Here is a 22,300-nt window from a genome sequence, read left to right on the forward strand (position 1 = left end):
CTGTAGTCGCTCTGATTTGTATTTTTTGTACGTTTTAGATCCAGCTAAATTGGTTTTTTTTCCTTCTGTCATTATCTTGGATCAAATCTCACTCTCACTGCAGTCATCCTGTACTTGTCACTGGCTTTAGCCTGACTGCTTGTAATCCAGGTGTTAGCCATGGTGTTCCCTCAGCACTCCCTGAGGATCCAAGTAAAAACCAGCCAAGGCATTGGATACTTCAGTGTCCCAACAGCTTTTAAAGTCAAAAGCCAAAAGCAGCACTGGGCAGAAGCCCCAAAGGCTGCAGAGACTCACTGCTACTAGTTTGGTCTTGACAGCTCCAAGTTGTGCCTAGAAGAACAAAGGGATAAAATGGAGTTTGAATTTTGTGTGTTCCTGTTCAGTTTTGTCTAGGTATGAAAACCAGATCACTATTTTGTCAGACTACTTAGAAGAATTTCCAGAAACTGATGAGCCAGTGTGGATTCTAGGAAGGCAACACCACCTCAACACAGGTATCTTTTGAGTTAAGTTGTCTGTAACATCTGGAGAGCATTCGTAGATGCACATGCAGCAGCAGCTCCTGATTTGCTGATGTTCCTTCCCTAAATGTCTCATGAGAGAAGTTTATTCTTCTTCATCAACAAGACACCAGCTTCAGGCAGTGGAATTCCTCCTGTACAGAAACCAGAAGCTTGTCAATGTGCTTCCAACTGAGATCCATGCAAAGCAATCACACTTGTAGCAGAGGCTGTCAGGGATGAGGCTGTTCAGGGCCCAACATCAGCTGCCTCAGAAACACAGAAATAAATAACTTTGAGGAAATGTTCAGCATTACTAATGTGATTTTCCCATGAGGGATGCTCTCTACAGCCTGTTGCTTGCAACTGAAATGCTATTTCAGCATAGTAATAATAAATTGATCTACAGCACATATGCATTTTGGTGAAAATAAATACATGGCTAAAAGTTACAGCAGATCCATGCATTTATATAGAAATAAGATTTCAGAAATGAAGTTCTGCTCCTTGGGGAGAAGACAGGGACATCCTGCTGTGCTGAATGCCAGAGGCAGTGGCCACCAATGCAGGCTGTTAGGCCAGGCAAGGGTGCCACACACAGCCTTGATCAGCTCAGGGATCCACTGAAGGATCCAGCCAGCTTGAGCCACAGCTCAGGGAAAACGCAGCAAACAAGATTCTTAAACATTCTTCAGAGCCTTTGGAAGAATTCTGTAAGTGCATGTGTTTAAAAAAAATACAACAAGAAAAGAGATTTAATTACATTAATTACTAACCTTTACTTAAAATGACTTTGCATTGGGTTTGGAGGTAATGCATAATTCCATGTTGGTTTGCATGTAGAAATTCTTCACCTTTCTTAACTTGCTTTACCAGTTCTTTCCTGGGGACATAGTTCTCCAGAGCTGTTTCTTTCAGGCTGGGCATAGTCATTCTAAACACCTTGGAAAACTTCATTGGCTAATAATTATTTCATCCTTAATAAGTTAACTTTAATTAGCAGTCTGCAAAAGCTCTCTGTGTTTCAATGGCTAAAATTGTCTTTAAGTATTAAAGGTCCTTTATGTATAAGCTAATATGAGCTTTCTACACACTATATATTGACTATGCAGGGAAAATTGGAATTTTTTGGTTTTAAAAGTCTGTTTTAGTAATTTCTTTCCTCTTCAAATTATTCCAGACAAATCCAAGTTACTGTTGGATATAAGTGCTCGTCTCTGGTTCACGTACAGAAGAAAGTTTTCTCCTATTGGTGAGTATGCAGCAGTCCAGCTGCCTGGTTATGGATTAGCAGGATTAGTGATGATGTTAGGGACTTAAAAATTACTTTTACAGCATTAGAACATTTTGAGCATAATTTTAACTGTTTATGCAAACAAAGGATTAAAGCTATTAAAAAGAGTTTGCTTGTACCTGTGTATAGTCAGGTTTTCATGTTTGTGGAGCAAGCAGCAAAGTGACACTAGCACTATGGAAAGAGCTTGCTCAGTGCCTTTAATCCATAGGACAGTCATTAGAGATTTCACCCTGAAGTTTTCAGTGTAAAGCCTGTGCTGATGGTCAGGAACTTTGTTGCCAGGAGGCACTGGTCCCTCGTCCGACGCGGGCTGGGGATGTATGCTGCGCTGTGGGCAGATGATGCTGGCCCAGGCACTGATCTGCAGACATTTAGGAAGAGGTGAGTCCTGTCGCTGAGGGAACTTTTGTGTTTAAAAACTGTTTAACTTTTGCTGTAGTTTTCCATAAAAGCCTAAGACCTAAGTTTATTACCAAAACCCTCTCTGATGCCATGATAGAAGTTACTAGGGAGCTGTTCTTGTCTGATGGGTGAAATCATGCCAGCCTTAAGCAGAGAAATAGAAGTAGGACAAGTAGAGAATCCTACTTCTATTTATTTACTTGTTTATAAATCTTCTTGACGAATACCTAAGTTGAAGGGAGGGGAAAACTTGCCACCATGGGTCGGAGTTCTTCCCCCTCTTCATTGCTTACATAGCCCCCAAATGTTGGCACACAGTGACTGTGTGAGTAGTGACATAGTGATAGACACCACACAAAGTATTTCACAAACTACTCACCCATCACCAGCCTGAGTTCAAACCCCACAGCAGAAGCTGTTAGTGCCTGCTCTTGAGCCTGTGTCAACACCTCACACCTCAGGTCACACCTGAGGGTTGTGGGTCTGGTCTGTGTGTAGCTCCTCTGTCAGTTAAATTATTACTGTGATCCTTATGCTTTTGTGACCTGGTTTCTATGGCAGCATGCTTTGTGGATTTACCCACTTTAATAACTGAATCCACAGAAGGATTTATCCTCTGTGCAAAGATTGAACTGAAGGAGTAGGCAAACAAACAAATTACCTGAGAAAAACCAGAATTTGAACTTGTAGTACGTGTTTACTTCACAGCAGCAGCCCTGTGTATGTGCTTCTCTGTCAGTAAATGTGAGGTAGCTACTTCATGTTAGAAGCAGGAGCTTACATGGCAAAGCCATGGCTTGGATTTTGCTGTGGGAGAGGGCCAGCATTGTGTTTGGACTTTGCTTTATGGGTCTTATTATCCTAGAAATGCTTGCAAATCTAACAAAGTCCAAACAGAGCAGATAGCTTTAGGCAGCCTTGGCAGAAGCTCACACAGAGCAATAGCTATCAATTCTCAGCAGGGATCACTTGGGATATACTTGCAGTTGACATTTGTATTTTAGTTGCCCAGTTTTTACAATGTAACCTGTGATAATAAACAACATCTTGATAATAAATGACAAGCTGTGACTTCTGGGATCTCTAAGTAGTAGAGATGGATTGTACATTAGTCTCTTAACATCTCATTGTATGTCTTTCTACCATCTAGAAATTTGATCAGTGCAATGGAAACATTATTATTTTTTAATCTGTATACCTTTATTTTCCTGTAAGATTGGCAATGGGAAAAACACAAAAAGCAACCAGAAGAATATCACAGAATCTTACGATGCTTTCTAGATAGAAAAGATTGCTGTTATTCCATCCACCAGATGGGTAAGAACACACATTGACTTCCTTTCTGTCCACTGAAATTCCTACTGTCTTGAAACTTTCTCATTTGAAATAAGGTAAACTTTAAAAAGGTGATTGTGAAGACAGTGTATATGCTAATATATAAGTAAAAATGCATGGAAATGGGTATGAAGTATAATAGTTCACAATGTTATTCACTGAGACCTGAATAAGTCTGAGTGTTACAATCTAGCTCTTGATAAAGTATGCAAGCTTTGGGTACCAGAGGTGATAGTGTTAAAACAGAGAGTCACAAAGGTTATTGCTGTGATTTGTAATTAAGGACATGCTTTTAATTCTCATTACAGTTTAGGAGCTTTTTGTAAGGGGACTAGCAATCATTAAGATTTGAGAAGAGCATAGATTGAGAAAATAATTGTTGTTGCTAAATGTAGTTTGCAATTGCTCTAGAATATTTGTCAAAATTTTGGTAGGTCATGTGTTTAACACATACTCTGACCAGCCTCTCTGTGCTCCTCTTTTCCATGTGTGTTTTCCCTCATAAAAACAGCGCAGATGGGTGTTGGAGAGGGGAAGTCCATTGGAGAGTGGTTTGGACCAAATACAGTTGCTCAAGTACTGAAGTAAGTCACATGGGAGCAGCTCACTTGGAACACACCCCTGGGGCAGCTGAGCTCAGAGGCCACGCTAAGGCCCCAGAGGCAGTTGCAGAGGATGATCTTCCTCTCTGGAATATATGTGCCACGTGTTTGCAAGCACAGTGCAGACCATGATGTAGCCCAGCAGGCAGGTACTGAGGTGGAATTGGTTGTGTTCTAAATTTTAATATACCAAGAGCCTGGGGAGGACCTGCAGAAAGGGCTGTCCAGCTATGCCCTGACCTTGGTAAGCACCAGGAAGGAATGTGCATTCCTTGCCACAAAGTGGCACAGCTTAGAGCAGTGCTGTGAAGGAGCAGAGCGAAGCCACCCAGGCCAGGGAGGGAACTGAACTGCAATTACCTTCTGTCTGAGCTGCAGTGCTCCCTGAGGCTGCTGGATAAAACATGGGAGCTCCTCCTAGTCTAGAAACTACACTTCTAGAGTTGACTTTGCTCCATTTCTGAGGGATAGGTGGAGGTGCCACATCTCAAGTGGAGGCTAGACTGCAGGTCCTGGGACCGATTTAGTGCAGCCCTGGGACAGACACATGCTCTGGAGAGAGAGAGGAGCTAAAGGATGCCCTGGCCTTCAGCTCCTTTCCTTTACAAATTCTTCATGGCTGAGCGCTCACATACCAGTATTTCTGGCTTCTTTCAGACAGCTGACTCTGCCTGTGCAGCCTGAGAGTGTAGCTCCCTTTCCCAGAGTTTTGGATGTTGCACAAGTGGACAGAAACCTTTATGCTATAATACCCCCTCCTAACTTTTGGGTGCCAAAGACCTTTAGCTGCTCTGGCTTTTAATGCCCTGTGTCTGCTCTCTGTCTGCACATGCACAGGAATAGTTCCACTGAATTTAGTGGAACTTCTTAAGCACAAAGTCACATGAAAAACTGGCCCAGGAATTTTTCCTTCTCCAGACAATACCAGGCACTCTTGGCAGGATCCCACTGCAGAGGCTGTTAAATGCAGTAAGAAGTAATAAACCTCATTATGTGGTTGAGCTGTTCTATCACTGCATTTGGCAAAAGGACAAAACAGTTTTCACATGGTGCATTATGTGTGCTTTTCCTGGAACCACTCAGGATTTATTTTTTCTAAATATATTAAACATTAAACATGTCCCCGTGGTCCTAATTAGCTTATATTAATTATTACCTTCATGTTTTCTAGGAAGCTTGCTTTATTTGATGAATGGAATTCGTTAGCAGTTTATGTGTCTATGGACAATACAGTGGTCATTGAAGATATCAGTAAGTGAAACAGAAGTTTTTTCAGGACTCCTTTAGTGTCTCAGCAAATATTAAGGAATAGCTCAAACTTATGGCAAATGTAATCGTTTTGGGAAACTACATTTTGTCAGTGTAGTGGTTGGACTTGATGATTTAAAGGTCTTTTTCAGCCTAAATGACTCAATGATTCTGTGATTAGTTCTTTGGTTATGGTTCTTGATTTGACTCTGCTCTCTTGAATATATCTAAATATGAACAGGACTCTTGGGGCCATCCCTACTTGGGAAGAGCAAGAATAAAGGAAATGCAGACTCAGGTTTTGGATGTCCAAAACTAAAGCTAACACAGAATGGCGAGGCCTTTTTGGCGGCCAACTTATATACCATGCAGTTGAGAAGGTGGAGTTTGGTCTGTGCTACTTAAATTCCTACCCCAGCAATGGAATGAAGCTGCAGTATATAGAAATACAGAGAATTGCTTTTCATACAGAGTTTGCCAAGGAGATTTGCTTTTGTCAGGCAAAAGAGAAACCAGGGGCAGATCCTAGAGAAACTCGTGGCTGATTGTAAGAAAGGTGGTTTACAAGTGGGATTTGGTTCTACGTCAGTCCCTACTTCTGCTTATTTTAGATCTACATCACTGGAAGTGAAGAGCTCCCTGAAGAATTTCTAATGCTTCATCTCTGGCATTTCATTTCCCAGGCAAAGCCTGACATCATTACCACTGCTAGTAGTAAATGTAACTTCAGTCTGAAGTTTTCATCCCCTGGCCATTTATCTCACGTCTCACTAATGTGCCAGCACGTACTCTGTCTGCTAGAATTACTTCTACTAAGTAGTTAGGATTTCCATGCCCTGCTCCTTTTGTCTGAAGACAGGAGCTCTACAAAGCTGTCTGGAAAATTAGCTTAATACAGGATTGAGAGGAAGATCCACTCTGTGTTGCTCTGTGCATTCATTGACTTCTGTTTTCATTCCCACAGAGAAGATGTGCTGGTACCCTCCCCAGAGCAGCAGTGTGGCCCACAGCAGTGCACATTTGCACAGAAGTGCTCTTGGCAGAAACAAGAACACAGCAGGATTCTGCACAGGCTGGAAGCCTCTCCTGCTCATCATACCTCTCCGGCTAGGGATAAATCACATAAACCCAGTGTATATTGATGCGTTTAAAGTAAGGGCTTCTCAGTGACTTGCTTGTTAGTGTGAAATAGATTCAGATATCTGTTGTATCAATAAACAAATCAATTTCATTTTTCTCTCTTTGAATTCCTAGGAATGCTTTAAGATGCCACAGTCTTTGGGAGCATTAGGAGGGAAACCCAATAATGCCTATTATTTTATAGGATTTTTAGGTAAGGAGGAAAGAAATTTACTCCAAATATCCCTATGATTGAAAGGGTTTTCTTTGGGTAGGGGAAATAGTAAGCAGTTCAAGCATGAGAATGGAAATGAAGAGACATAGTTTGGACACTTCAGGAACAGTATGATACCCTTCTTACAGGAACAGAAAATAGCAGCAAAGCTATTTTTATTGACATAAAAATAACAAATAATATAAGCAAGAACAACACAGTAAGAAAAGCTGAGGGCATTGTACGAGTGTCAGATGCCACTGCTGCTAAAATACTGGATTTTTCCTAGTCATTAATCCTTTCTAGTGAAAGCTGTCTTGTTTTATTCTTTTGCTTAAGAGTTTTCCTAAATTATTGTCTCATATTTCTCAAATTTTCCTCATAACACATTCCTCTTTCACTTTTTTCCATATCTTCCTTAATGAATGCAATAGTTGATACCAGATTCATTCCTTCAGATTTCACCCTGGTTTGATCCAGAACCTTTTGGCTATTTTGTTCTTTCTTCTGTAAAACCTGAGCCGTTTTAGTCAGACTGACTTGTTCCAGTTTCTGAGTGAATGGCTAATGGGATTACAGATTGCATTTGTGATCATCCTGAACCTTTTGATCTGTGGAAGGTTAGGGATTACAACAGCTGAGACTTTTAAAAAATGTACTGGACTTCACATAGAAAAAGAAAAGTATGTGACAAAGGTAGAACAAACCATCCAAAAGATCTACTGCAACAGGCAACAATGGGAAATTATACTAAGTGCACTGTGGGAAACTATTGTGCCTAACTTTCCAATTCTCTTAAAGACTCCTTAGCTACAAAGTCAAGATACAGACTGTGTTGATAATCCAATTTGTGTTTTACAAGTCTGGATGGAATAAGTCTTTTATAAGGCTTTTGAAAGTCTTGCCTGTTATCACCGTATGGATTTTACCCCTCCAGGCAATGAGTTGATCTACTTGGACCCTCACACCACTCAGAGTTTCGTGGATTGGGAAGAAAATGGCACAGTTGATGACGAGAGCTTCCACTGCCAGCAAGCCCCACACAGAATGAAGATCATGAATTTGGATCCTTCAGTAGCTTTAGTAGGTGCTACGAGATAACAGATGTGTGTGTTTGATTTCACAGCAATAGCTCTGTATACTGATAAAGGCAGTAATGTGTTTTCTTGCTGACAGATCCCAGGGCACAGCCTTCTGCAGTCTGAACTTCAGCACATGGTGGTTCATATCCTAACTGCATAGGATACATGAGGCTTAGGTCAAGCAGGGAATTGATTGCTTGTCTCTTAGGGAGCAGCATTGGCATTTTGCAAGAGTATTTTGGAGGTCAAAGCAAGGAACTGAATCAGGTTTCCTTATTTTATTCCATGACTACCATCTATGCATAGTCACTCTAGAGAAGATACTTACCTGAGCTTAACTTGTTTTATATAATTTACAACTCTTTCAATGGAATTGCATTTAGAAGTCATCCAGTATAGGTCACAAGAATACTGTGGTAGGTGAGGAAATTCGATCTGATCCCATTCCAGTATCCTTGTGGTGGGTTATGGGTGATTGTCACTTGAGATGTAACCAGTGCATGGATACCACAGCATCCTTCTCTCAGGGACACACTGCAATCATTTAATACCACTGTATGTATTTTTTCCTTAGGGCTTCTTTTGCAAAGAAGAATGTGATTTTGATAACTGGTGTAGTCTTGTACAAAAGGTAATACTACTGTCTTTATTTTCTCTCTATGAAATCCTGTATCCTGTTTGTGTTTTTTAATGGAAATTCCCTGCTTGCAAATCAAACAAGCCCCAGCCAAGGCAGCGCTAATGCATCAGGGTAAGGCGACACTGCTGAGTTGCTAATGGAGCTTGTTCAGCATTTCGCAGCCCTGTGCCCTGTCACTGGGACAACAAGTACATAGATATCCTTACAGAGCTTTTCTTTTTTTAGCAGTGCTGTATTACTGGCTGATACTTAGTCATTTACTAAGAAATAGATGTTAAACTGCCACGTTGTAGCTATTTATTTACTTATTTGCTTCGAGATCCTTTTTTATTGTTTGACATAATATATTATTATGTTTTCTAAGTCTGACTGTTAGTCCTTGGTACTACAAATGATCTGATTCTCTTAAGTACTGAATCCTTCCAGCTCCTGCTAAGCTGTGGCTGTGGCTAAGCAAGCACACAGGACGTGCTTGCTGCCACAGGAAAGTGACTTCAGGATATTTCTGCAGGCAGTGGGGATACTAAGCAACAAGTATGAATATGAAGTAACACCAACCTCTACAGGCATTAATTTTTGTTAAAAAAGGCTATGGAAAGCAGTTGATACATAACTGAAATAGAGGATATGATGTAGGATATGATGTAGGAGTGAAATTTTGCTTCAATAGTAACTTATTTCTCCTGATCAAAACCTGTCTTCCAAAATCTGTTGGGTTCTTTTGGAGCTGATAGATCTGTCTTTGGTTCCCATTGATCAACCAAAAAGTTGAACACAGAGAGGTCCATGCAAGAAATTATCTCTTAAAAGGCAGGAGATAATGTATGTTTCTGGTGTCTGTTTGCTCCATGTAAATGAAATTATAGGTGTATGGATATCAAAGCTCATTATAACAGACTGATAACTCATAGGACAATTTGAGATCCACCTTCCAGATGTGTTTTCAAGTAGGGAAACATTAGAAATCTGCAAAGCAGTGATTCATAATGGCAGGTACGTAACAGGTATTCACTGTCTGCCTACAGCCTTTCTTCTTTGACAGACATATGTAATTAAAAATGGTTTTAATTAAGCAGCCATTTTTTTGTGTTGTAATCTGTCCTCAGGAGATTCTAAAGCAACAGAGTCTACGGATGTTTGAGCTGGTCCAGAAGCACCCACCACACTGGCCTCCTTTCATACCTCCAACCAAGCCAGAAGTGACAACCACAGGAGCAGGTGTGGCACCGACTGGCAGTGCTGGTTCTCTTTAGCAAACAGGAGAATTGTGGAATAACTGGGCTTTCCTGAGGATCAAGCAATCACTACATGATTAAGTGCCTTATTCCTACAGAATATCAGTTATCCAAACAAGCCAAGTACAGTTTACAGTTGCTAGCATAATATGTTTTTTAATCTTACAGAATATTTCCAAGGACACATGCCAGAAAAGTGAGGGGTTTGTGTGGGGTTTTTTAAGTGAGCAAAATCAGGAATGTCTTTAGACTCTAAATTGATTATTTTTTTTTCCAGAACTTATTGAATCTACTGACAAGCTGTTTGAATTGGAAGAAGAATTTGAAATCCTGAGTGTATGAAGGAAACTGTGGTGACCCTTCTGAGTATTGAACATATTGCTAATATTATTGCATTGACTTAAATCTCACAGCCATGTTAGCCCCAAAGTGCCTGAAATCATGGATAGCAGAGCACAAACACCTGGTAGCATCCAAAACTCCAACAGTGACAGTTCCATCTGTCAAAGAGCTTCCCCAGATGGAAAGGCAGTAAAAGAGTTTATTACAGGACCCTGAAAGGGAACTTCTTTTTAATGTGTGTCTTTCCTGAAGACAAATGGACCTTTGAGATTAAGGCAAAAATGAGTATGTCAATGGGCTGTATGTTTGGAGAAAAGGATAACACAAAATGGGTATTTCTTGCTCTCATATAATGCAATAGTTTAGTTCTTAAAGCAAAACAGTCTTCAGTTAAGGAGGATGTTTACTTCTGTTCCCTCCGTGGGCTGCGTCGTAGAAAAAAATGCATTGTCTTGTTTAAAAGATCGACTGGATCAGGAGAAAATTGTTTCCTTGTTAAATATTTTAACATGCATTTGAGCAACCACACTTTATTACAAAAATGTTTCTGTGAAAGGAACTATGTCTAACGTATACGTTTTGCAATAGCCTTCCTGTTTCTGGGAGACCTCAAGAGGAACAGGAGACTCAAATAGCTGATACAGATCACAACCACTGTTATAGTTCTGAAATATTTCACCTTGACCTTAAAATTCAATCATTAAAACTTAGGCTGACTTTTCTTCTGGAGCTAAAGTGAGTCAAAGGTGGTTTAACTGTACCTTATTTATTTTAAAAAAAGATTTACACAAGTTTCTCTGTTACAGCACTTTATCTGTGCATCTAATAAATTTCTTAAGCTTTTCATAGGTTGTATGCTGCTATATTTTGTTAATTTGTTTGTGTGAACTAAATATAACCCAGGTAATCTTAAAACTTAATATATTGGCATATGCAACTTACTTTAATTGTTGGGTTTTGACTTGTTGCCTCTTGAAATCTGTTTTGGTAAAAGTGCCTTAATTCTCCAGGTTGATCAGAACAGCCAGTGCAGTTTTATTTCTTAGGCAGAGTATCTCTCTAGCAGCTATAAGAAAACCAGCTCAGAATAAAGGCAAATATCTTTTAATCCATTATACAGCTCCTTTTTACTATCAGACAATCCCCATTATGGTCACTTTGTCATGGTAGTGTAATGGACATGAATCACAGTTTCATCTTCAGCAATAAATGACAACATAAGAGAAACCCTGAATGCTGTCTCCTCTCACTTGCACTTCTTGATCAGGGCTGGTGTGATCTCCAAGGAAATAGTCATAACCTGGTCAGATTTCACCTTGTTTGCCTTCAGTGTTTATTAACCATGGTTTGGAAATTAGACACATTGAAAAAATACAATTTTCTTCCCCTCTCCAGGGATTAGCTGCATGGGTTTTTGGGTTTTTTTAAACAAAGCATTACTTCTTAGTTAGTACTTACTGTTCCCGTGACAGCAACTGCAGCTCTGTCCTCCCCAGAAACAAAATGAAAATGAGCCCTTACTCTGAAATGCTCAGTCTTGAGCAGTAACTGCTAACAAAAATACTTAAACCAACCCAGCAGTGGAGTGTAGCATGGGTATTGCCCACCTTGCCCTCAGCTGTGGTGTAATGCTTCAGGGAGGAGGCCTGGGCTCCTGAAAGATTCTGGGTGGGGTCAACAGGTTGAGAGAAAAGGGGTTTGGAATTCCCATCTGACAGAGAATGGCATGTGTGGGAAAAGGCTGGGCTGGTGGAACTCGATGGAAGTTTGGGCAGTGCCAGCAGTGGAGCCAAGGCACTGCAGCAGAATTAGTGCTCTAAAGACAGCAGCACTGAAAATGTGTAAGGCTCTGAGCCTGGGGCATAAATTAATTGTGTTTGCATATGTCCATGTTCAAACATAAAGGCAAGACCCTGCAGATCTAAGACCTGATGGACACCCCTTTTAGCACCACAGGAACTCAGTGGCTGAAAAAGTCATTGTACATAGCCAGTTATCAGCACAAATTTCAGAAGTCCTGAGCACTCTGTGCACACAAGTGTCTTAAAGCTGCACAGGCATAACCCAGGGTGTAAATGCAACACAGTTTGTCTGTGCCAGGACAGCTAAAAAGTAGAGTGGATATCCTGCAGGAAAGGATTGCTGCTCAGCAATGTTAAAATGCCTTAAAGATATTTGCAAGTTGTATCCAAAGCAGTTGTTACAATTAGGAATAAATGAAATGAAAGACTAAATTGTCCTTCCCAAATTCCCTGCTCATCTCCAGTCTGGTTCAACTCTGGAACCTGCCTAGCTCTCTGACCCCCATCTAGGAAGATAATATTGTTATGCGTGTAATAATCATTAAAGTAAAAATATTGTCTGCTTAAAAGTAAGTGTGTTCTTAAGCACTCTGCTGGACAGAGCTAGAGCCCTAGAACCTCATAAAGAAATCATGCTTTAAAATTATGCCTCAGTCTTGCATTAATCATCATTCTCTGAATAATTTTATCTCAAAGATTTTAAAGCCAAGGTGACAGTGTGTTTCAAGGCACTTTGAAATGTCCTGGAATGGCAATAGATAAGGATTTCATATGCTTCACTCTAGAGAGGTTGATAGTAATAACTTTAGCCCAACTAAATGCATTCATGATAGATATAAACATACCTGTGTCATGGCTTTCCCTCAAAATACACAAGGATAATCCATTGAGTGGCATTGCTCTTTAATTATGCCCTGAAGGAAAGTGTGAGTAGTTAACAGTGCATACACTAGAAAGATAATGTTTTAAACTAACAGAAATAAAGCCCAGAGGAAGCAGCATACAACACATTGTGACTGTAGGAGTGAAGAATGTACATCCCCTAACTGCTTACTCCTGCATCTAGTACAGGCTCTACTTTTCAAATACAGCTTTAATGATTACAAAGTAAGTGTGCCAAGGCTGCCTCAGAAAGGAAACATGTTCCTAGTAATAAAATCTATCATTTGACTGCAAGGAGATAAGCACAGACCTTGAAGCAGACATTTTCCCTGGAATATATTTCAATAGAGAGCTATGAGAAATGCTAGAGGTGTTTTGGGTTCATCTTCACATCAAAAATTGCATTTTTCATTGGTATAGCTCTTTAAGGTCAACTGTGGATGACAGTCTGGATTAGAACTGAATACCTGTCACTGGAGGAAAGAATGTCCCATCTGTGTAATAAGCAAAGCAAAACATTAATTTTTGAGTCTAAGAAAATCAGTTATCAACCATTAATGCATAGCGTTTCCAAGTCACCTACAATGCACTGATAAATTTTAGCTAGCTCTGTATTTCACAGGAGAATGAGTCTTCACTCCCTTACACTAGACCAAGTACTGTTTGCAAAGACACTAATTAAGCACAGCTTTGGAAAAGTCTCTCTGGATGATGTCTGACAGTGCCTTGGACAGAGGAGTAGTGTGAGGCATCAGCTGCTCTTCGGTCTGAAAAAGGAACCCGCAGAGACTTTCTGAGGTAGCCATAAATGAAGGGGGAAAACCCACTGAAGTAAAAGCATAGCACCATGTTTCATTAAAAAAGTGGTTTCAGAGCACTGGTCTTTCCCTCCTCTGTGTGCAGCAAACTCCTGGACTTGACTTTTGTAGAATTCTGGCTGTCTTGATTCACCCATCAAACACACACAAAACAGGTTTATGAATTTTTCCTTCTTCAGTCAGTGATGTCTAATCCGGGGTAACCAAGACTGTTAATGTAACTGTATTTCTGTTACTACAAGTTCTTCATGCACACCTGGCAGCGGCTGACCCGCGTGCGGAGCTGTCCTGCCTTCAGGGTCTCTGAGGGAGGAGCACTGACGAACTGCTGGGACTGCTCCACCGTTGTCAACCAGAAGCTGTACTTGTTGGCAAAGTAATGGCATGTTCCCCGGGCACCATTGCACTCAATGAACGGCGTAGCACGGAAATCCTCCAGGCAGGAGCCAGGTGAGACCAGGGACTGACCTCCACCTTCTGCCCCAGCCGCGGTGTGCTGAAATAAAGATGCCAAGTTAAGTGAGCTGAAAGGTACAGAATGGGAGGTAAACAGGGGAATCTGCCAGTTCTGTTGCTAAAAGGAGTGAAACAGGCAACCAAAATTGTACCTTGGCTGTGTGTATCTGTCTTTAGAATCAGGGCTAGAGGGGAAGAAGCAAAGCAACGTATTTACAAGCCTGTGATAATGGAAAACCAGCTTTTCACTTGAAAGTTGGGAACATTTGGAAACAATAATGCTGACGTCATGTTTTTCTAGCAATCTTACACTAATGAGCTTCTAGGAGAGTGCAATGGAAAACGTTTTCCACTGTGCGAGGGGATTAAGTCAATACCGTAGAGCTTAATTAGCGTTTCCACATTTAAAGCTTTGAAGAACAGAGAATATCTGGCGACACAGGGCTAAGGCAGCAGTGCTGCCACCAAATCTGAGCAGGAAAGGTGCTAAACGGAACAAACTGTAACAGAAAGTTACAGCAGCTCAGCTGATGAAGAAGAAATGCACTGGGGCAAGAAGAGACAGAGCTCTAGGCTCCTGTATGTAACTCATGGAATAGACACAGTGACCTCAGCAAAGAGGAGATCTAGAAGTGTTTAAAGCTGCCTTTGCATTAGCAGTAGTATCCTTACCATAAGGAAGGAGTATCCTATCCATAGGCTGCGCCAGCCCAGGGGACACTGTGGGATGGTGATGTCCTGGCTGTGCACAGCCACAGCCTGGCAAGGAGCTTCACATACAGAACAACGACTGATGTACTGTGGGATCTGAACACTGTCCACTGGCATCATGGGGATAGGAGCAGTGGTGGAGAGCCAGTAGGACTTGTCATTTCGGCTGGCGTAGTAGCACACTTCATTGATGTTGCAGTAAATGAAGGGCATGGTGCTGAAGCGAGGCAAACACGAGCCAGCAAAACCTGGAAAAATTGGAGAAGCGATGCAAATCATCTGCCAAACAGTCCGACTCAGACTCAGCAGTGTGAGTGGTGGAAGACAGCACAAGTGATCCTGCTCTCAGTACAGATTCTGCCACCACCTCTCCTACAACCCTCTGCACCGCCAGTGAGGATTGCTCATTTGAAATTTTGGCCTATGTTGTTCATGTTTGGGATAATTCCGTCAACTCACCGAGATCCTGGTTGTGTGACTTTTCCTGCCCCTCCACGTACAATAAGCTGTATCCATCCCACAGCTTATTCATTCCTATGGGACACGGTGGGATTTGGTCCGACTGACTGTGCTTCACTAAAGTGTATCCAACGCCCACACTCCGACCAGGCAGCATGGCTTCCCAGCAACACCTGGAGACAGAACAGGAGTCACAGTTACTAGCACACAGTGTGGACATCAGCTGGCTCTACAGATTTTGGCATTGCCGTCACGGCATTTGTATCAGTCTCGCACAACAAGGAGCACAAGTTTTGATGGTTGTTACAGGAATAACAGATCCAAAAGCAGTCATTCCACAGCAGCACCACACATTCCCTAACTCATTTCATTGCCTGCCTTTGCCCAAAACTCTGGTGCAAATATGTTAGGTGTACCTCACAGTACAGTAACTCTGAGGATCAGAAAGCACCAACCAAAACTTAATGAATTCATTTTTGCTGTTTCTCTTTCTCACTGTGCTCTTCCTCTACTGTCCAATCCTCACAGCTGTGGTCACTGTGAATACTGTATCACTCTTTTAGATCTTCAAGATGATTCCCCACATCCACAAAACATTAAAACCAAAAGGTGTTCAGAATTACACCTAGGGAAACATCAGCAGTGACATCAACAATGACATATGACAGAACTTTCCTCACTGAAGATTAAATTTCCTTCACTGCAGATACAAAACAGAAGACTGCAGATATCCCCATGTCTCCCTAAGGTAATTGGGTGTTGGGGAAGGTCTCTGCAGAAGCTGTAAGCAAACAGAATTCTATTGGTTCCTTCTTTTTGATCTGTGCTCTGCAAGTCATAGTTACCTTCGAATCCCTGTGGTCCTGGGGCACCCACAGGTCCTGGATCCCCAACTACACCAGGTGTTCCAGGCAAGCCATCGCGTCCTTTCAAGCCAGATCTTCCTGGCAGACCTTTTGCACCTGAAATAAAATACAATTATTAGTATCATTATTTCTTCATGTTAATGACTTCACTCCTGCCACCGTATTCCAGAAGGGAAATAGGCTGTCAGCAGCCATGCTGAGAGCTCACTCTTCACCAGCTGTGGTTATAAACAGTCACTTCCACAAGGGACTCCACCTGATCCAATTGTCTGTTAAAGGATCAAGAGGTGCAGCTGAATATTACACACAGCTGAAAATGCAGCACTGAGATCCAGGATAAAGTACTGATTTTAGCCTGAAGTTACATCAGACCTAAGACTCATCTCCGTTTCACAAGATTCCTGCCACTGTGAAAACAAGAATCTCTTGGTATAACGGGCCTAGGACAGCCAGGAGGTGCTGAATCAACCAAAGTTGCTTTGCCAAACAATATGAACCTCAGTGGTGCAGACTGAAGTTCCCAGCAGTTCTCCAGTTATCCTCTTTCACTGACAATTCAAGTCAATCTTAGCGGTGAATCATTTTCATGACCACTCCACCTGCTAACGACCAAAGCTGGCACTGTATCAGCTACATCACAGACTGCTACATCTAACTCTGGAAACCTAGGTAAAAAACACTATAAAAGTGCATGAACAGAATTTATCAAATACATTCTGATAATCAAAAAACATATTTGTACACATTTTGATTGAATTCTTTCCTTGATCAAAAAAATCCTGCAAACCTTGCTAATGCATTTGACAAAGTAGTGCTGTCTTTCCAGAATGATGGCATTTTGGTGACCTGAGTGTATATTTTACCTGGTTTTCCAGCCGGGCCCTGGAATCCAGGATCTCCATCAAAGCCAGGGACACCATCAATTCCTGGCAGACCAGGTAAACCTGCAGGGGCTGTGACTTCTTCTGGCTGTGGGGTTATACCTGGAGGCCCTGGTCTGCCAGGGAGACCTGCACATGGTGCAAATGACAGTGTAATTATCCCACAAAAAACATAACAGTTCTGATGATAATCCTGACACAATGGAGAATAATGCTGGATTAAGACCACCTTTGTACATCAGCACTGGGTGTTTTGCAAAAAGTATGTCAAGCTCTTTCTAACTTATTTCAGTCTCTAAGATTAAACTAAGGTCTCCCAAATAAGCCCATTAAGGGAGCTCTGAAATCTTCCCCAGCCCAAACCATGTGCAATAAATCACAGCTTTTTAAACCATCCAGCACTCACCTCGACGGCCCATTTCACCTTTCAGCCCAGCATAACCAGGATCCCCTGGAGGCCCATCTTTACCTGGCATCCCCATAAGGCCAGGCTCACCTCTGACACCTGCAAAGACAGCACAAGGTCTCAGGGGTCCTGATTCTGACCCACAGCTGCAGCTCTAAGAAACACTGATGGCAGCAACAGCATTTCAGCTCCGAGATGGAGGAGCCCTTAAGGAACTCTGTGCCCATTTTGATGTCCAGAATGGCTTTAGAGCCTCAAGACCAGAATTCCTATGGTTACCTCATTACACTTCATTGAAAGTACTCTTCCCCTTCCTTGAGTAACCTGGGGAGTGTTTGGAGAGTACATATCTTTTCTATTTGGAGTCCACCTTTATGCACAGCACAGAGGGGTGGGGATCTGCCAGCCTACAAAGACAGCAGACAGTTCTTCATCTGGCAGTGGTTCTCCATCCTTTCCTGGCTTTTGAGCTGTGTGGTTTCTCTGAAACCTTGCTACTAAAGGTCTTGTTTGCAGCTGCCCTCTAGCCTCCTCTGGTACAGAACAGAGAGAGAGCAACAAGCTCCCTGCCTTAGCCCAGAACAACATCTCTTAACTCTTACAATCCTCTTAGCCTTTTGTGGAGACCTAAATCCACCTCACTAATGCCTCTGAGCATACAGGCCAGGTGGGATGAAACAGCATCTCCAGTCATTGCCTAGAGAACACATGCAAATGGATAATTGTAGTTGACAACATTGCAGGTGGACACCATCTACTCAGGGAAAAAAAACAAAGAGAAGAGAAAAAAAACACTGGGGACACACTGAAGACCACGTGGAGCTGGCCTCACTTTGCTGCTTTTGGTGTCAGCAGGTAAAACCTGCATGCTGAAAGGGAAGATTTAGACATCAAACTCAGCTGTTACACCTGAATTGAGGCCACACTAACTACCTGACAGCCATTCATACTGTCAAGATGACAGCTGCCAAACCACACTCAGATCCTTTCCAGGCAAGATTACCTTTGAATCCAGATGCTCCAGGAAGTCCAATTGGACCAGTGAGTCCCACATCACCCTTAATGCCTCGCAAGCCAAGAACACCAGGGAAACCTGGGCTGCCTGTGTCACCTTGGTCAGAAGCTGGGCCAGGGGGCCCTCGTGGTCCTGGAGGACCTGGGAGACCTAGAGACAACAGAGTTAATTAGTAAAATCTGTTCCTGGGACAAAGTAAATGCTGGGGCTGACTCCAGTGTGTCTCCCTAGAGGATGATCATTATTTGGATGTCTACATTTCCAAGGGTGTCCTCCTCCCGAAGGAAAAGAACCAGACCCCATCTGCTTTTCTCCACTTAGGTCTCAAACTCTTTAATCCTTTTAACCACAGTAATCCAGCTTCAAATTCTGGGCCTGATCATAGTCCTTGCCCTACCTGGTAGCTAGCCTGGTGACTCAGAAATTCCCTTGGAAAAGGAGAGCAGTGGCTTCAAATCTTTGGCCAGGGAAAAGACTAAAGTCTGAGCCTCTCCCACAAGGCTGTGAGGTACTGAATGGGTACCAATGCCATCGTGGCAAAATTTTCAGACTATACTTGCTGTCAACCATACATACCTGAACTCCCATCAGTTCCTGGCTGGCCAGCATCCCCAGGTCTCCCACGTATATCAGAAGGAATTGAAGCTCCAGGTGTTCCTGGAAAACCAGGCAGTCCCACAGGACCAGGAGGACCTAAAATAAGAATTACAAAGTGAGAGAGTGTACCCAAAGGTCTTCATGGATCTTCACAGCCACAGGTGGAAGTAGTGGCTGAAAAGCATTTATATGGAGAAGAACAAAGAGACATCTCACTACATGAGTGGACAAATTACATATTCTGCTGTTCAGGAGAAGTATAGATGCTTTGAGAACTGTGTAACCAACTGTTTCTCAAATACAGAGCCACATTACAGAATTAACATTTACCTGTCAAACTTCTGGCCACCTTTGTGGCTTCAGAAGTTCTCTTTGTTAATTCTGCTGGCCATGCAACCCATTAACCCAAGCTGCAAAACATCAGTATTTACCCATGTCTCCCGATGAGCCTTTTGGTCCAGGGAATCCTACAGCTCCTCTACCCAAGCCTGGAGAACCTTCTTCACCCTTTGGACCTGGGAGACCTGCAGGTCCTTTCAGTCCAGCCTCACTCAGACCTAATGAAACATGGTTAACAAAGATAAGAGAGCCTATTCAAATTGCCTAATGGCAGTTACATTATTATACAAAATGAGTGGTAATAAAAATTTAGCCATTTACTACTGTCTCTGCTGTTTTCACTAGAGCAACTGAAAGAGGTTTGTGCCTCACATGCTACTCTGGTTGTGCAGAGTGAATTTAAACAATCTGTGAGATGCTGAGAGAAGCATATGACTGTTTTGGTCTTCCCACAAGCTCTCACACAAGAATGGAAACAGCAGTCCTGTGACAGCATTTGCCTGCCAGCCTGTAAGCTGTGTCTCTCAAGAGGACACAACATAGACTCAAGCTTCTGGTCTTTAAATTCCCTTGGGGGAAAAGCTGCAGGGAGGTGTTCAGCACGTCACTCTAGTAAGAGTAAACACTAAGCAGCTCTCTCAGATAGGAAAACTGTGGAGGATCTATATGCTGTAAATCATTACCTTCTGATAGAGAATGTTTTAAACAAAGAAAACACAGGTATTGAGTTGTACACACACAGACTGTCTGTCCACCTTCATGCATAAAAAGGCTGCCATGGATTTTAAGTGCTACTTTACAAGATGACTAACTAAGCAAGTCTTTTTGGTAAGGTCTTTCTCCACCTCTTTAGCAAAATAGAACTACATTCTATTTCATGTGATTAAAAATAGGAAAAAACCCAGCAAAAGCTTCCCAAAAGCAGAATCCAGACTCTAATCAAAGAAATCAGCTTCTGATTTTACTGATGCCTTCCTCAAGATCCATATAATGGAGGGCTCTGAAAAGCAGTATGGAAATATTTCATCACTAAGTCCAAACCAAAGCAAGCATTTGGTGCTGCCCTGATCAACTCTAACATCCACTAGAAATGGAAGAGTTTTATGATTTCATTCCACCAGTTTTTCAGCAGTGACACAGTCCTTCAGGAATTCAAGGAGAACCATCACCAGAAAAGGCTCCTCAACTCCACAGGCTGCATCCTGTTCTTACTGGCATTGAAGAAGAATTTGTTCACACACATTTTCTTCAGGTCATAATTAAATTCAGAACTGGATGAAATAGAGGAATTTTTTAGGAAACACTGCACTCATGATGGAGCAGTATATGCACTTCCCCAGATATGACACTTCTACTACATGTTTCCTTTACCTGGTGTTCCAGGAGACCCTTTTGTGCCTGGCAAGCCATTCAGACCATTTAAACCTGGAAATCCATGAAACCCTGAGGAGACATTGGGAACACATAAGCGAGCAAATAAGCCAACAATGCAGTTAGGTGGAAATGCATAAGATGTTTTATGGAGACCACAACACACAAGAGAAACATGACACACAGGAGAACACAGAATGTGAAGATTTCCTTCACACAATCCCCCTTCATGGAAACTCTTCCCACTGCTCTCATCAGTTGTACCCTCAGTCAACACCCATCAGTGACTCAAATCAAGTGAGAGCCCCTCCCTTTCCAACCACTTTTCTGCTCATTTCTAGCAGCTGGGGCCTGCACAGCATTGCCAAGAACTGAGCAGATTTCCCACACACAGCTGGCCCACACATAGGAGTGCTGTCTGCCTGCTGCAATACACTTGGCCAAAACACTGGTTTTCTGACCCAACTTCTCCCTCCATGTGCAGGCTCCAGATATACCTTTAGGTCCTGCTGTTCCACGAGCTCCAGGGAATCCAACAGATCCTGGCTGTCCTGGAGGTCCTGGTGGCCCAGGGATTCCTCTCAGTCCAGGATTTCCAGGGATTCCTAAAAGCAAGCAGAAAAATACTGCTGTTCTACACATCACATTCAGGCTGAAACAGGTCTCAGCTACATCTTACAGCTTCTATGCATTAAAATATTTCAGCAATAACTTTCACTGTTCTCCAGCCTTTAATCTTGATAACTATTTGGGAATCTACCTGCTAGTTGCACCATGACACAAAGACACTTGTAGTCATCCTTCTGGGTAGGTTTGGCTCTAGATAGGGAAGGGATGGAAGTATTGTGATGAAAGGGCTGTGAAGAAGATGCTACTGCTTGTATCTAACTGAGGCCTTCCCTATTTGTTCATAGATTCCTTTACATTTCAGTTGTGCAAGATTCACCACATTGGGCTGACAGGACAAGGTCACACCTTACACTAGTGTCAAAGAAAATTCCCATCTTCTTGCCAAGCTTCTTGTTTAAGCCTCAGCTGAGAAAGGCCAAACAGGGCTAAGTGAACAACAAGGTGAGGTTATTCCAGTCACACCATGAGCAGCAGAACTTAGATGACTAGTCCAGTACCTGCTGGTCCTTCTTGGCCAAGATCTCCTGGGCCTCCTTTGGGTCCATTTACCCCAGTGTTTCCTGGGTAGCCTGGTTCACCCTTGAGTCCTTCTCTCCCTCTCTCTCCTGAAAGGATAAAAACATACAACACAAGTCAGACTGGAAGAAGGCATGAAAAGGGTGAGAAACATGATATACTAAGGTTGCAACACTTATGTCTGTTTAGCCATCATCTGGGCCCTGTGCTGGACATCCAGGATGCCAAATATCAGTGTGAGCTCACAAGTTCCTCCTCAAAAAGTAAAGTGGGACCCAGTGTTAGAATTGGTTTGGTCTCAAACATGTTCATTATCAACCAGACTTCTGCCCCACCTGGATTTCAGACTCCTCAAATCTCTCTTCCAGAAGAGGGCTAAAGTATTACAATTTATAGATTACAAAAATACCCTTCTTGGACAATGCCATCCTGTTTAGGCTCTTGGATTTTGTATTTTTGAAGTGAGAAATCAAGGGCTACTTCACCTGGGAACCCTGGGTCCCCTCGCTCTCCTTTCACTCCAGCAATGCCA

At 42.3% G+C, this 22,300-nt stretch overlaps 2 protein-coding genes across 2 annotated transcripts in view; one reads left to right on the forward strand and one right to left on the reverse strand.

Annotated features, from left to right (window-relative positions):
• Window positions 1–386: 386 nt before the first annotated feature.
• Window positions 387–10,865, forward strand: ATG4A (autophagy related 4A, cysteine peptidase; the record flags this gene model as incomplete). The annotated part of the gene is made up of 12 exons (XM_009070171.1): window positions 387–497; window positions 1,684–1,755; window positions 2,083–2,181; window positions 3,418–3,519; window positions 4,049–4,121; window positions 5,311–5,390; window positions 6,352–6,539; window positions 6,642–6,720; window positions 7,658–7,803; window positions 8,377–8,433; window positions 9,549–9,660; window positions 9,955–10,865. Coding segments are annotated over 12 exons (1,184 nt in total), but the record flags the coding sequence as incomplete, so codon positions are not given.
• Window positions 10,866–13,756: 2,891 nt separating this feature from the next.
• Window positions 13,757–22,300, reverse strand: part of COL4A6 (collagen, type IV, alpha 6) — a gene marked incomplete at its 5' end in the record, with an annotated part of 41,672 nt that continues 33,128 nt past the window's right edge. Inside the window, 14 exon segments of the mRNA XM_009070172.1 lie at window positions 13,757–14,017; window positions 14,650–14,936; window positions 15,148–15,303; window positions 15,306–15,320; window positions 15,993–16,109; window positions 16,877–17,023; window positions 17,301–17,399; window positions 18,304–18,465; window positions 18,892–19,008; window positions 19,344–19,469; window positions 20,623–20,694; window positions 21,120–21,227; window positions 21,750–21,857; window positions 22,254–22,300. The exon segment at window positions 22,254–22,300 is cut by the window's right edge and continues 20 nt beyond it. Of these exon segments, the coding sequence (XP_009068420.1) occupies window positions 13,757–14,017; window positions 14,650–14,936; window positions 15,148–15,303; window positions 15,306–15,320; window positions 15,993–16,109; window positions 16,877–17,023; window positions 17,301–17,399; window positions 18,304–18,465; window positions 18,892–19,008; window positions 19,344–19,469; window positions 20,623–20,694; window positions 21,120–21,227; window positions 21,750–21,857; window positions 22,254–22,300 (1,822 nt within the window).

The sequence above is a fragment of the Acanthisitta chloris genome, unplaced genomic scaffold (assembly GCF_000695815.1).
Source record: "Acanthisitta chloris isolate BGI_N310 unplaced genomic scaffold, ASM69581v1 scaffold20202, whole genome shotgun sequence".
Lineage (NCBI taxonomy): Eukaryota > Metazoa > Chordata > Aves > Passeriformes > Acanthisittidae > Acanthisitta > Acanthisitta chloris.